General features: G+C 51.8%; 1 protein-coding gene across 3 annotated transcripts in view; it reads right to left on the bottom strand.

The window, feature by feature from the left end:
- hal (histidine ammonia-lyase) overlaps positions 1-13373 on the bottom strand; it is a 43868-nt gene that overhangs the window by 20628 nt on the left and 9867 nt on the right. For 2 of the 3 annotated variants that reach the window (XM_086009885.1, XM_086009886.1), the window contains 5 exons: positions 12607-12654; positions 6210-6357; positions 3611-3706; positions 3456-3514; positions 2185-2265 (listed from right to left, as the gene is read on the bottom strand). In XM_086009885.1, the coding sequence (XP_085866011.1) occupies positions 2185-2265; positions 3456-3514; positions 3611-3706; positions 6210-6357; positions 12607-12654 (432 nt within the window). The remainder of the gene's footprint in view (positions 1-2184; positions 2266-3455; positions 3515-3610; positions 3707-6209; positions 6358-12606; positions 12655-13373) is intronic. The other variant, XM_086009887.1, reaches the window with a different exon arrangement.

The raw sequence follows: 13373 nt of genomic DNA on the forward strand, positions 1-13373 counted from the left end.
CTCGGCTGCCCGTGTCCTAACTCCCACCAAGTCCCATTCACCCATCAGCCCTGTGCTCGCTGTCCTACATTGGCTCGTGGTCCGGCGATGCCTCAAATTTAAAATTCTCATCCTTGTTTTCAAATCCCTCCATGGTCTTTCCCCCCTCCCTATCTCTGTAACCTCCTCCAGCCCTACAACCCTCTCAGATCTTTGTGTTCCCCCAATTCTGGCCTCTTGCACATCCTCGATTTTAATCGCTCCACCATTGGTGGCCGTGCCTTCCGTTGCGTGGACCCTAAGCTCTGGAATTCCCTCCCTAAACTGCTCCACCTCTCTACCTCCCTCTCCTCTAAGGTGATCCTAAAACCTACCTCTTTGACCGTGCTTTTAGTCACCTGTCCTAATATCTTCTTAGGTGGTTCAGTGTCAAATTTTGTCTGATAATCGCTCCTGTGAAGCACCCTGGGACATTTTACTACATTAAAGTTGCTATATAAATATAAGTTGTTGTTGTATTGGTGAAATAGACGGTCTTAGTTAGGTCGTGGATATGTGGTCGGAAGCTCATTTCAGGGTCAAATATGACACCAAGGTTGCGAACAGTGTGGTTCAGTCTCAGACAGATGTTAGGGAGAGGGATGGAGTCAGTGGCCAGGGAACGGAGTTTGTGGCTGGGACCGAAAACAATGGCTTCGGTCTTCCCAATATTTGGAGAAAATTTCTGCTCATCCAGAACTGGATGTTGGACAAGCAGTCTGACAATTTAGAAACCGCGGAGGGGTCGAGAGAAGAGGTGGTAAGGTAGAGCTGGGTGTCGTCAGCGTACATGTGGAAACTGATGCTGTAATTTCGGATGATGTCACCAAGGGGCAGCATGTAGCTGAGAAATAGGAGGAGGCCAAGGATAGATCCTTGGGGGACACCAGAGGTAACGATGTGGGAGCGGGAAGAGAAGCCGTTGCAGGTGATTCTCTGGCTACGATTAGATAGATAAGAATGGAACCAGGCGAGTGCAGTCCCACCCAGCTGGACAACGGTGGAGAGGCGTTGGAGAAGGATGGAGTGGTCAACTGTGTCAAAGGCAGTAGACAAGTCAAGAAGGACGAGGAGGGATAGTTTACCTTTGTCACAGTCACAAAGGATGTCTTTTGTGACTTTCATGAGAACATTTAAAATAAAAAATTAATTTTTTGAAAAATAAATGCAAGCATTTTTAAATGGGACAAAAATAACCTAAACTAATTTTAAATGTAAATGAGTGTTTAAACAATGTAAAAAAATGTATTTTAACATTTATTTTAACCCTTACGCTGGTAAAAGAAGAAATACGCCTGCTTTTACCAGGTGTAAGAGTTTCGTGGACATTTGCTGGGCAGTAGTTGGACAAATAGCCCCACTCTCCGCCAGTGAAAGTGTTTTTGCAGCGGATGCGAATGAACTGTCGAGGAGAAACTCGACAGATCGTAAGTTCCGTGTTTTTGCACATGCTCATCACACGCGGAAACCCGCAGCTTGCGGGGCCATTCACAGCACTTACTCGGCGTACTGTGCGTACGCCATCAGAGGCCCCGTAAATTCCGAGCCATCATAAGTTCAAAAAATCCACCTAAGGCAACACAGGCAGAATCAAATTTGCTATAACCTGCTTGGTCTTTAACCGGCACAGAATAGGAGGCCAAGGATTACGCCTTTAATGTGTACAAATTAAACCACAACTTCACCATGAATAGAAGGGCAAGGAATCTGTATGAATTTGGCCATTAAACATAACAGTGAGCTGGAGCAAGACAGGTGATTTTGGTATGCTGAAATCCATTGATTTCTGTGCTATTGCAGCATTCTTTCCATCTGCCCATAACAAGCAACATCAAATTCACCTCCCACATATTTGCCTTTTACTGGGTGGTTTGGCACATTGAAATTTGTTAGGTCCAGCCATTTTTGCATTACATCAAATACTTAACCTTACAAAAATGCCTTCACCGTGTGTGAATCGCTGAGCGAGCAGGGAGCGATCTGAAGAAGTTCGAGTGTTAACTAGCTGCTGAGGTCATTTATCTCCATGTATGTCCTAATAGTCTGGCCTTACCTCTGTGCCTCGTTTCAAAGCTTCTTCCAGTGCCTCACTGTGAAAGACCCAGAGTTGACAAAGTCTGAAAGAAGAAAGCTCAGCTTGGGCTTCACTAAACTCACAAAGGATACCGGATTATCTGTGGCACTGTTAATTTCAGTCTCAATGATATTTTTTACGAATGTGATAGTGTCGTTCACCACCCCGTGTACCTGCAAAACAAGGACTGCATTAAACCGAGCAAATGTCAGCAGCCTTTAGTTTTACTTTAGTAAGCATTAACTTTTTTTTTAAAGTTTTAATGTAAGGGTCGGTTTTCCGAGTTAGCGCTCCCCACACCAAGTGAGAATGGGCGCAGAGGTCGGTGCTCACACTACTCATGCTCTTCAGCCCGTTAAAATGAAGAAAAATCAGGTGCCGAGTGAATCCAGCACCAATTCTGCGTCTTGTCGCAGGAGCCTCTTCTGTGGTGTAAACAGGTGTCAGCCTTGGCTCAATGGTGAAACTGAGCACATAATCCAGGCTGACACTCCAGCGCAGTGCTGAGGGAGTGCTGCACTGTCGGAGGTGCCGTCTTTCAGATCAGACGTCAAACTGAGGTCCCGTCTGCCCTCTCAGGTGGACATAAAAGATCCTATGACATTATTTTGAAGAAGAGCAGGGGAGTTCTCCCCGGTGTCCCGGCCAATATTTATCCCTCAACCAACATAACAAAAACAGATTATCTGGTCATCATCACATTGCTGTTTGTGGGAGCTTGCTGTGTGCAAATTGCCTGCTGCATTTCCCACATTACAACAGTGACTACACTTCAAACAAGGGCAGACACGGTGGCATAGTGGTTAGCACTGTTGCCTCACAGCACCAGGGACCCGGGTTCGAATCCGGCCTCGGGTGACTGTCTGTGTGGAGTTTGCACATTCTCCCCGTGTTTGCGTGGGTTTCCTCCGGGTGCTCCGGTTTCCTCCCACAGTCCAAAGATGTGCGGGTTAGGTTGATTGGCTATGATAAATTGACCCTTAGTGTTAGGGGGATTAAATATGTGGGGTTACGGGGATAGGGTGGGATATGTGTTGGTGTAGGGGTTACGGGGATCGGGTGGGATATGTGTCGGTGCAGGCTCGATGGGCCGAAATGGCCTCTATCTGCACTGTGGGGTTTCTGTGATTTCTGTGAGTACTTCATTGGCTGTAAAGCACTTTGGGATCTCCTGAGGTCATGAAAGACACTACAGAAATGTTCTTTTCAATAATAGAAGTACAGTTAATCAACAGCATGACAGTACATGGGCTCCAGCTCATTGCGGCTTTACTGTGTCAATCATTGGCGCCTGCTGGTTGTAAACCTGGTCTGAGAGGAGTCCGACACCGTCAGATCCCAGAGTAGTGTTGGCAGTGCCTACCTGCGGGCAGCATCGTAGGGTGTAGGCATCCTGCACACGGTCACAGAACCGGTGGCTTTCTGTGAAGAGAGCACAACGTTACAGGAAGGGAAAATAAATGCTTGCTAAAGTAGAACAAAAAGTTACCGTCGTACGCTCCGTTAGGAAGGGCTTACCTGCTATTTCCGAGGGGTGGTGATCGGAACCAAGCAGTGACCGAAATCGAAAGGCTACCTCCGCCTGGCCAGGATGAGGACGCAATTCGTGAATGCCTAAACACACAAGTAACAGCGCAATTTAATACCGGAGGTAACCAGTAACTGAAGATTGTGTTATATTTGCACAAAGTACTTTATGGCTCATCATTAAAAGCCTTTCATGGGCCCAACTCATTGGCTGGTTTCATTTCTTTATAGCCCCACTGCATCTCATTGCGGTTACAATGCACACGGACCAAATCTGCCGAGTTCATTCAATTTGGAGTATATTTCCTTCGCTTCTCTAACTTTAACAACAGAATCGGCGTTGGAGTAAAGGGGGGAAATTTTTTCCCTGATACATGCAATTGTAATTGTATCTTATTATTTCTTTAAAGGACTGAGACAACCTAAGATTCACAGTGGCCGAAGAGAGTTGTGTGGTGAGGGGCCTGTGTTCGATGGCGAGGGGCCTGTGTTTGGTGGCGAGGGGCCTGTGTTCGGTGGCGAGGGGCCTGTGTTCGGTGGCGAGGGGCCTGTGTTCGGTGGCGAGGGGCCTGTGTTTAATGGTGAGAGACTTGTGTTTGGTGGTGAGGGGCCTGTGTTTGGTGGTGAGGGGCTTGTGTTTGGTGGCGAGAGGCCTGTGTTTGTTGGTGAGGGGCCTGTGTTTGATGGTGAGAGGCCTGTGTTTGATGGTGAGGAGCTTGTGTTTGGTGGTGAGGGGCCCCTGTATGATGAGAAGCCTGTGTTTGATGGTGAGGGGCCTGTGTTTGGTGGTGAGGGGCCTGTGTTTGGTGGTGAGGGGCCTGTGTTTGACGCTGAGGGGCCTGTGTTTGACGCTGAGGGGCCTGTGTTTGACGGTGAGGGGCCTGTGTTTGGCGGTGAGGGGCCTGTGTTTGACGGTGAGGAGCCTGTGTTTGGTGGCGAGGGGCCCCTGTATGATGAGAGCCCTGTGTTTGATGGTGAGGGGCCTGTGTTTGGTGGTGAGGGGCCTGTGTTTGGTGGTGAGGGGCCTGAGTTCGATGGTGAGGGGCCTGTGTTTGGTGGTGAGGGGCCTGTGTTTGGTGGTGAGTGGCCTGTGTTTGGTGTTGAAGGGCCTGTGTTTGATGGTGAGGGGCCTGTGTTTGGGGGTGAGGGGCCTGTGTTTGGTGGTGAGGGGCCTGTGTTTGGTGGTGAGTGGCCTGTGTTTGGTGGTGAGTGGCCTGTGTTTGGTGAGGGGGCCTGTGTTCGGTGGTGAGGGGCCTGTGTTTGACGCTGAGGGGCCTGTGTTTGGCGCTGAGGGGCCTGTGTTTGGCGGTGAGGGGCCTGTGTTTGACGCTGAGGGGCCTGTGTTTGGCGCTGAGGGGCCTGTGTTTGGCGGTGAGGGGCCTGTGTTTGGCGGTGAGGGGCCTGTGTTTGGCGGTGAGGGGCCTGTGTTTGGCGGTGAGGGGCCCCTGTATGATGAGAGCCCTGTGTTTGATGGTGAGGGGCCTGTGTTTGGCGGTGAGGGGCCTGTGTTTGGCGGTGAGGGGCCCCTGTATGATGAGAGCCCTGTGTTTGGTGGTGAGGGGCCTGTGTTTGGTGGTGAGTGGCCTGTGTTTGGTGTTGAAGGGCCTGTGTTTGATGGTGAGTGGCCTGTGTTTGGTGTTGAAGGGCCTGTGTTTGATGGCGAGGGGCCTGTGTTTGACGGTGTGGGGCCTGTGTTTGACGGTGAGGGGCCTGTGTTTGGCGGTGAGGGGCCTGTGTTTGGTGGTGAGGGGCCCCTGTATGATGAGAGCCCTGTGTTTGATGGTGAGGGGCCTGTGTTTGGTGGTGAAGGGCCTGTGTTTGATGGTGAAGGGCCTGTGTTTGATGGTGAGGGGCCTGTGTTTGATGGTGAAGGGCCTGTGTTTGATGGTGAAGGGCCTGTGTTCGATGGTGAAGGGCCTGTGTTCGATGGTGAAGGGCCTGTGTTTGATGGTGAAGGGCCTGTGTTTGATGGTGAAGGGCCTGTGTTTGATGGTGAGGGGCCTGTGTTTGATGGTGAAGGGCCTGTGTTTGATGGTGAAGGGCCTGTGTTCGATGGTGAAGGGCCTGTGTTCGATGGTGAAGGGCCTGTGTTCGATGGTGAAGGGCCTGTGTTCGATGGTGAAGGGCCTGTGTTTGATGGTGAAGGGCCTGTGTTCGATGGTGAAGGGCCTGTGTTCGATGGTGAAGGGCCTGTGTTTGATGGTGAAGGGCCTGTGTTCGATGGTGAAGGGCCTGTGTTCGATGGTGAGGGGCTCCTGTACTGCTACGTTGATGAATTGGGTGTGGAACGGCAACTAACTAGCACCTTTATTTTAATTCATTCTGGAATGTGGGTGTCCCTGGCAAGGCCGGCATTTACTGCCCATCCCTGGTACCATGGAACAGTAGATATAAGTGTCATTCTTCCATTACAATCCAAACAACCTTAAAAAAATTAATGTTCTAGCAAAGATTAAACATTGTAATTGCTTAACACATAATGTTGGGATAAGGAGAGTGGAGAAGGTTATCTCATTGGCTATCATTGTGTGATCTGTGGAGCCAAAATCCCATCGTAACTACACATTCAGAGGTTCCAGAAACCACTCACGACTGTCGAAGGCTCGGGTGGTGCCTTTCAGAACCTCCAGTGTAAGCGCTGCTATAACGTCCGCCTGTCGGGCGATCGCCAGCGCTCTCTCCACTGCCTCAGCGCCCAGTGACGTGATCATCTGGGTCCCGTTGATCAGCGCCAGTCCCTATGTGATAAAACAAAACACAATACTCTGCTAATATCACGGGCACTGTCACTGGAGAAGGAAGCTCACCAATCTCATGCCACGGTGGCATAGTGGTTAGCACTGTTGCCTCACAGCGCCAGGGACCCGGGTTCAAATCCGGCCTCGGGTGACTGTCTGTGTGGAGTTTGCACATTCTCCCCGTGTTTGCGTGGGTTTCCTCCGGGTGCTCCAGTTTCCTCCCACAGTCCAAAGATGTGCGGGTTAGGTTGATTGGCCATGATAAAAATTGGCCCTTAGTGTTAGGGGGGATTAAATACGTGGGGTTACGGGGATAGGGCTTGGGTGGGATGGCTGTCGGTGTAGGGACCGGGTGCTAGGGTTTGGATGATCAGCCATGATCTCGTTGAATGGCGGAGCAGGCTCGAAGGGCCGAATGGCCTACTCCTGCTCCTAGTTTCTATGTTGCTAAAACAAGGCAATTGGCAACACGGAGGAGGCAAATTAATGACCAGTGCCAGTTCAAATGGAAAGAGACATGTTTTCAGTGCCTACAAGCAGGGTAAGTGGACACACCAGTTCAGAATGAATCATCCTGGTGCTGAAGACCCAGTCCTCTGGTGCAATGCCCCAGTGCTGACGACCCAGTCCTCTGGTGCAATGCCCCAGTGCTGATGACCCAGTCCTCTGGTGCAATGCCCCAGTGCTGATGACCCAGTCCTCTGGCGCAATGCCCCAGTGCTGATGACCCAGTCCTCTGGTGCAATGCCCCAGTGCTGATGACCCAGTCCTCTGGTGCAATGCCCCAGTGCTGATGACCCAGTCCTCTGGTGCAATGCCCCAGTGCTGATGACCCAGTCCTCTGGTGCAATGCCCCAGTGCTGATGACCCAGTCCCCTGTGGCAATGCCCCAGTGCTGATGACCCAGTCCTCTGGTGCAATGCCCCAGTGCTGATGACCCAGTCCTCTGGTGCAATGCCCCAGTGCTGATGACCCAGTCCCCTGTGGCAATGCCCCCGTGCTGATGACCCAGTCCTCTGGCGCAATGCCCCAGTGCTGATGACCCAGTCCTCTGGTGCAATGCCCCAGTGCTGATGACCCAGTCCTCTGGTGCAATGCCCCAGTGCTGATGACCCAGTCCTCTGGTGCAATGCCCCAGTGCTGATGACCCAGTCCTCTGGTGCAATGCCCCAGTGCTGATGACCCAGTCCTCTGGTGCAATGCCCCAGTGCTGAAGACCCAGTCCCTGGTGCAATGCCCCAGTGCTGATGACCCAGTCCTCTGGTGCAATGCCCCAGTGCTGATGACCCAGTCCTCTGGTGCAATGCCCCAGTGCTGATGACCCAGTCCCCTGGTGCAATGCCCCAGTGCTGATGACCCAGTCCCCTGTGGCAATGCCCCAGTGCTGATGACCCAGTCCTCTGGTGCAGTGCCCCAATGCTGAAGACCCAGTCCTCTGGTGCAATGCCCCAGTGCTGATGACCCAGTCCTCTGGTGCAATGCCCCAGTGCTGAAGACCCAGTCCTCTGGTGCAATGCCCCAGTGCTGATGACCCAGTCCTCTGGTGCAATGCCCCAGTGCTGAAGACCCAGTCCTCTGGTGCAATGCCCCAGTGCTGATGACCCAGTCCTCTGGTGCAATGCCCCAGTGCTGAAGACCCAGTCCTCTGGTGCAATGCCCCAGTGCTGATGACCCAGTCCTCTGGTGCAATGCCCCAGTGCTGATGACCCAGTCCTCTGGTGCAATGCCCCAGTGCTGATGACCCAGTCCTCTGGCGCAATGCCCCAGTGCTGATGACCCAGTCCTCTGGCGCAGTGCCACTGGTGCCGGTTTTTGTGCAGGAATGTGGTGGAGCTCCGGGCGTGTCTCTCAAGAGGGTCTGAGAGTACCAGCAGCCACCTGATGTGCAATGGGCTCTTCCCCAGCGTGAGCTTGAGGTTAAGGTACTGGTCATGTGCAGAGAGTCTCCTCTGCTCACTCCTGGCCCCATCTGTGTTCACAGCCCATTATCAGGGCATTGAGACCCGAGAACTCCGGGCACTTTGCTGGGCTCCTAATTATTTAGGGAGGCAGCAGTCCTTGTATCATTGGCCCATTATCTCCACTCTCGAGTTGGGACTATACTTTGCCAAGACCTGTTCATCAAAGCAGAAATACTCGGTTAAAGGGAAACTGCTGACTTGAGATTGCTTGTGGAGACTGTTTGCCATAACTTGGGACTCACCATTATACTCCCCTCCATTCGTCGGTACTCTTGGAAAGTGTTCTAGTGCAACAGAGTTACTCAGCCAGGATCTGAGAGCTTCACAGTGGGCTTCCCAATGGGATTCCCACTTTACTAAATCTAGATTCTGGAGGAAGAGGAACAGCATGCGGCTGTAATGGAAGCCAGATTAATCAGGCTAAAAGGGTTAAATTATGAAGACAGATTGCATAGTCTTGTATTCCCTGGAGTATAGAAGATTAAGGGGTGATCTAATTGAGGTGTTTAAGATGATTTAAGTATTTGATGCGGTAGATAGAGAGAAACTATTTCCTCTGGTGGGGGGAGTCCAGAACAAGGGGGCATAACCTTAAAGTTAGAGCCAGGCCGTTCAGGGGTGATGTCAGGAAGCACTTCTTCACACAAAGGGTGGTGGAAATCTGGAACTCTCTCCCCCAAAAAAGCTGTTGAGGCTGGGGGTCAACTGAAAATATTAAAACTGAGATTGATAGATTTAGTTAGGAAGGGTATTAAGGGGCACGGAACCAAGGTGGATAAATTCAGTTAAGATACAGATCAACCACGATCTAACTGAATGGTGGAACAGGCTCGAGGGGCTAAATGGCCTCTTCCGGTTCCTATATTTCCATCGAAGTCAATGTTAAAAAGACGGGAGAGATGTAAAACAGGCCGCCGATTCACTATCGCCCATTTTACACTATCGCACAAAGTCAGAATCTACCCCATTAAGTTAACAATTTTTCTTGTTTTAATAAACTGTTGCTCCTAAGGTTTGAAAAGTGACCTTGGGTGTCCTATAAGGCCCTCAGCACTTTGGCCTCTCCGTCTCTCGTGTAACTGTCGGGTCAATGGTTTACAGCGACAGCCTTCAACTGCCGGCACTGTTTGCACAACATAGAGGTCAACACGGCTTAACCAAAGATTTAGCAACAAGCAGCACTCGAGAATGTGTGGAGTTTGATGGTCCTGTCCTTGTCACAGATCGTGCGTAAGATGCTCGTAACTGTCCAGGTAAAGCTCCGCCGTCGGACGTGTGGGGGACGAGTCTGGCCCAGCTTCGACCCCCGTTCAAATCCCCGCCGTCTGCAGTGCTCCCTGGACGTCTGGCTCACAGAGGGCTGATCGACCATGGCGGGGAGGGCGGGGGAGCTGGCCACTTCGAGCGAGGACATACAGTTTTTAAAGAGAAATGCCGGGCATTTATCTCGGAGGCATTTTCCAGACTGTTCGGTGACCGATCGGCAATAGGGTCCCGGAACTCCACACTGACGCAGACAGACTGTTCCTGGCTGCGGGAAAGGGTGGAATTGGCACAGGAGAACGTCAATCCCTCCACCCCACAAGTCCCGCCTCTATCAACGGTATCAGGGGGAGGGGGCGGTAGCGCTAGAAGCGCCTGTCCCCTGCTAGCGTTTCATAGCGCAAAGAAAAAGGGGCGGGGAACAGGGAACTGCCCTAAATTACACCCTGCACTCTCCCTCCACACAACCTGTGGGCTCATTCCACCCTCCTTGGCCCAGCAATCTCCCTGCCTGTGTCTCTGGCTGGATTGTATGGTTAGGTTATAAGGAAACCATTCATTCCATGGAAGCTTTTGAACTAATCCGCATGAAGCTTCCATTAAATATTCACTGGAAACCACCAGTTTTGATGTTTTCATTAATCTGTCGCACTAGCGACTAACTAGTGATGGTCCTCGGCGTGAAGGGAGGGAATCAATGCCTCCTTCGGGGTAAAGGTGGCTCTGAGGTGAAATGCCCGGGGACTGGGAGATTGGAACAGAGTTGTAGACATGAAGTGGCAGATTTAATAAATGGATGGCTGGGTCAGTCAGGGTCTTGGTACTCCTGGGTGCACCCGGCCCGGAGTGCTCCCGGCCCTGGGTGATCCCGGCCCTGGGTGATCCCGGCCCTGGGTGATCCCGGGTCCTGGGTGATCCCGGCCCTGGTGGTGATTAACCAGCCAGCCTGGCTCCCTGATAGGACCTGTCGCAGTAGACCTGGCACTTTGGGCTGGGATTCCTCCCGCTCGGCCCCACCGTAACCCAGCAAGCCTGTGACTCCAACGGGTAGAGCGAGGGTGAGATTTACCGCTGCTGCACGGTTGGTAAACTGGGTGCCTTTAGCTGGTTAAACTCCAGCAGTATCCCTACCCACACTGGTGGGGATCCTCAGTCTTGGCTCTTGCCGGTCAGAATCTAAGGTCACTGCCTATAATGGGTTCCTGTGAGCGTGCATTCAAATCGGAGAAATGGAATCGCCACCCCATGTGGATTCTCTCAGTGGTTAGTGTTACATTCCTATGTAGTCTGTTAATTGATGCCAGGTCACCATGTAAATTTTGATGGTAGTTATACTGCAGCCAGTGTATAGAGTAAGACTGGCTCCTCGAGATGGAGCCACACTGCTTCTGTTAAACTAAATCCTGGTGTAACACAGCAGACGTTTGTGTTCCTTCAGTACTACTGTAGAATTGATGTGAAGTGTGCAATACACTGGCCCACAACAAAGGTCCCTCTAAGAACAAACACACTAATAGTTTAGGATGCTGTAGTTCCAAATACAAAGGATATTGGGCTCAATTTCCATGGTTACTGCTTATAAGCCAACATACACTAGTGGCTCAGTGGGTAGCACTCCCGCCTGAGTCAGAAGGTCGTGGGTTCAAGTCCCTCTCCAGAGACTTGAGCTGGCTCACACTCCCAGTGTGGTACTGAGGGGGCTCTGCACTGTCGGAAGGGTAGTACTGAGGGAGCGCCACACTGTCAGAGGGGCAGTACTGAGGGGGCGCTGTACTGTCGGAGGGGCAGTACTGAGGGGGCACTGCCGGAGGGGCAGTACTGAGGGACTGCACTGAGGGAGCACTGCACTGTCGGAGGGATAGTGCTGAGGGAGTGCTGCACTGTCAGAGGGGCAGTACTGAGGGAGTGCCACACTGTCGGAGGGGAAGTACTGAGGGAGCGCTGCACTGTCGGAGGGATAGTGCTGAGGGAGTGCTGCACTGTCGGAGGGGCAGTACTGAGGGAACGCTGCACTGTTGGAGGAGCAGTACTGAGGGAGCGCTGCACTGTCAGAGGGGCAGAGCTGAGGGAGTGCTGCACTGTCAGAGGGGCAGTGCTGAGGGAGTGCTGCACTGTCGGAAGGGCAGTACTAAGGGAATGCTGTACTGTAGGAGGGGCAGTACTGAGGGAGCGCTGCACTGTCGGAGGGACAGTACTGCGGGAACGCTGCACTGTCGGAGGGGCAGTACTGAGAGAACGCTGCATTGTCTGAGGGGCAGTACTGAGGGAGCTCTGCATTGTCGGAGGGGCAGTACTGAGGGAACGCTGCACTGTCGGAGTGGCAGTACTGAGGAAGTGCTGCACTGTCGAAGAGACAGTACTGAGGGAACGCTGCACTGTTGGAAGGGCAGTACTGAAGGAGCGCCGCACTGTCGGAGGGGCAGTACTGAGGGAACGCTGCACTGTCGGAGGGGCAGTACTGAGGGAGTGCCACACTGTTGGAGGGACAGTACTGAGGGAACGCTGCACTGTCGGAGAGACAGTACTGAGGGAGCGCCGCACTGTCGGAGGAGCAGTAATGAGGGAGTGCTGCACTGTCAGAGGTGCCACCTTCCTAAAAAGACCTTAAACCAAGGTCTGCCTCTCAGGGGGATGTAAAAGATCTCACGGCACTATTCGAAGAATAGCAGGGGAGTTCTCCCCGGGGTCCTGAGGCCAACATTTATCCCTCAAGCAACATCACAAAAACAGACTATCTGGTCATTATCACATTGCTGTTTGTGGGAGCTTGCTGTGCACAAATTGGCGGTGCGTTTCCTACATTACAACAGTGACTACACTTCAAAAGTACTTCATTGGCTATAAAGCGCTTTGGAACGTCCTGAGGTTGTGAAAGGTGCTATATAAATGCAAGTCTGTCTTTCTTTAAGCCAAGCATCAGCTAATCAGACAAGCCTACACACAGAGATACGTGTGATGGTTCTTAGTGAAAACAGTACAAGTTAGAGAAAGAACGAACAGCTGGAAATACAAACTCTGCATTTACCTCCTTCGGTTTCAGTGAAACAGGCTTCAGTCCATGTGCCTGTAAAACCTATAAGAGAAGATGGTTCATTATTGCACCAAACATTTCCAAGCGAGATGTTAAACAGAACACACAAATCGAAATGTAGGACTCTGAGGAATTTATATCAAGATGCTGCTATTGAGTTGAATTCAAGAGATGACGGCTTAAATCCACAACACACACAAGCCTCTGGGAAATGCAGATTAGATCCAGACTGAGGGTCTGTCCAGAATGGGATTTAATACATAGCCTATCAGTTTGAGGCAATGGAGCTTAACACATTCCAGTGATATGGAATGGCTCCATTTATTTGAGCCCAGGCTGGCCCAGGAGGGCGGAGGCCGGTTTGATTGGCTACTCAATGTGCCAAGAGCTTTAGGGGGGGTGACAGATCAAGTCTTTTGCTATCTATCTGGCTGGGACGCAAAAATACTGGCTGCAGAAAGTTGAGCACCGATTTTAACCCTGGCCTCCCGGTGTGAACGGGGTGGGGGGCGGTTAAAATGGCAGCCGAGCGTTCCCGACACATTCCTGCCCGCCACCATTTGAACTGCCATGATTTCAGCAGTGTCGGGGCTGTCCACAGCATTTAATTGTCAGCATCCGATGATATCATTCGGACCCCCACGCGATCGCTGATCAGGGCAGTGATGTTCCGTGCAGGAGCCACCTGGGAATGCTGCCAACAAGCCAGAGGGGGGCCAGAAGAGGCCAACAAATGTACGTTTTCTACCCAAGGCTGCCCT

This window comes from Somniosus microcephalus, chromosome 17, assembly GCF_052327205.1.
Source record: "Somniosus microcephalus isolate GS21.2 chromosome 17, FLI_Smic_1.0, whole genome shotgun sequence".
NCBI classification, from domain to species: domain Eukaryota; kingdom Metazoa; phylum Chordata; class Chondrichthyes; order Squaliformes; family Somniosidae; genus Somniosus; species Somniosus microcephalus.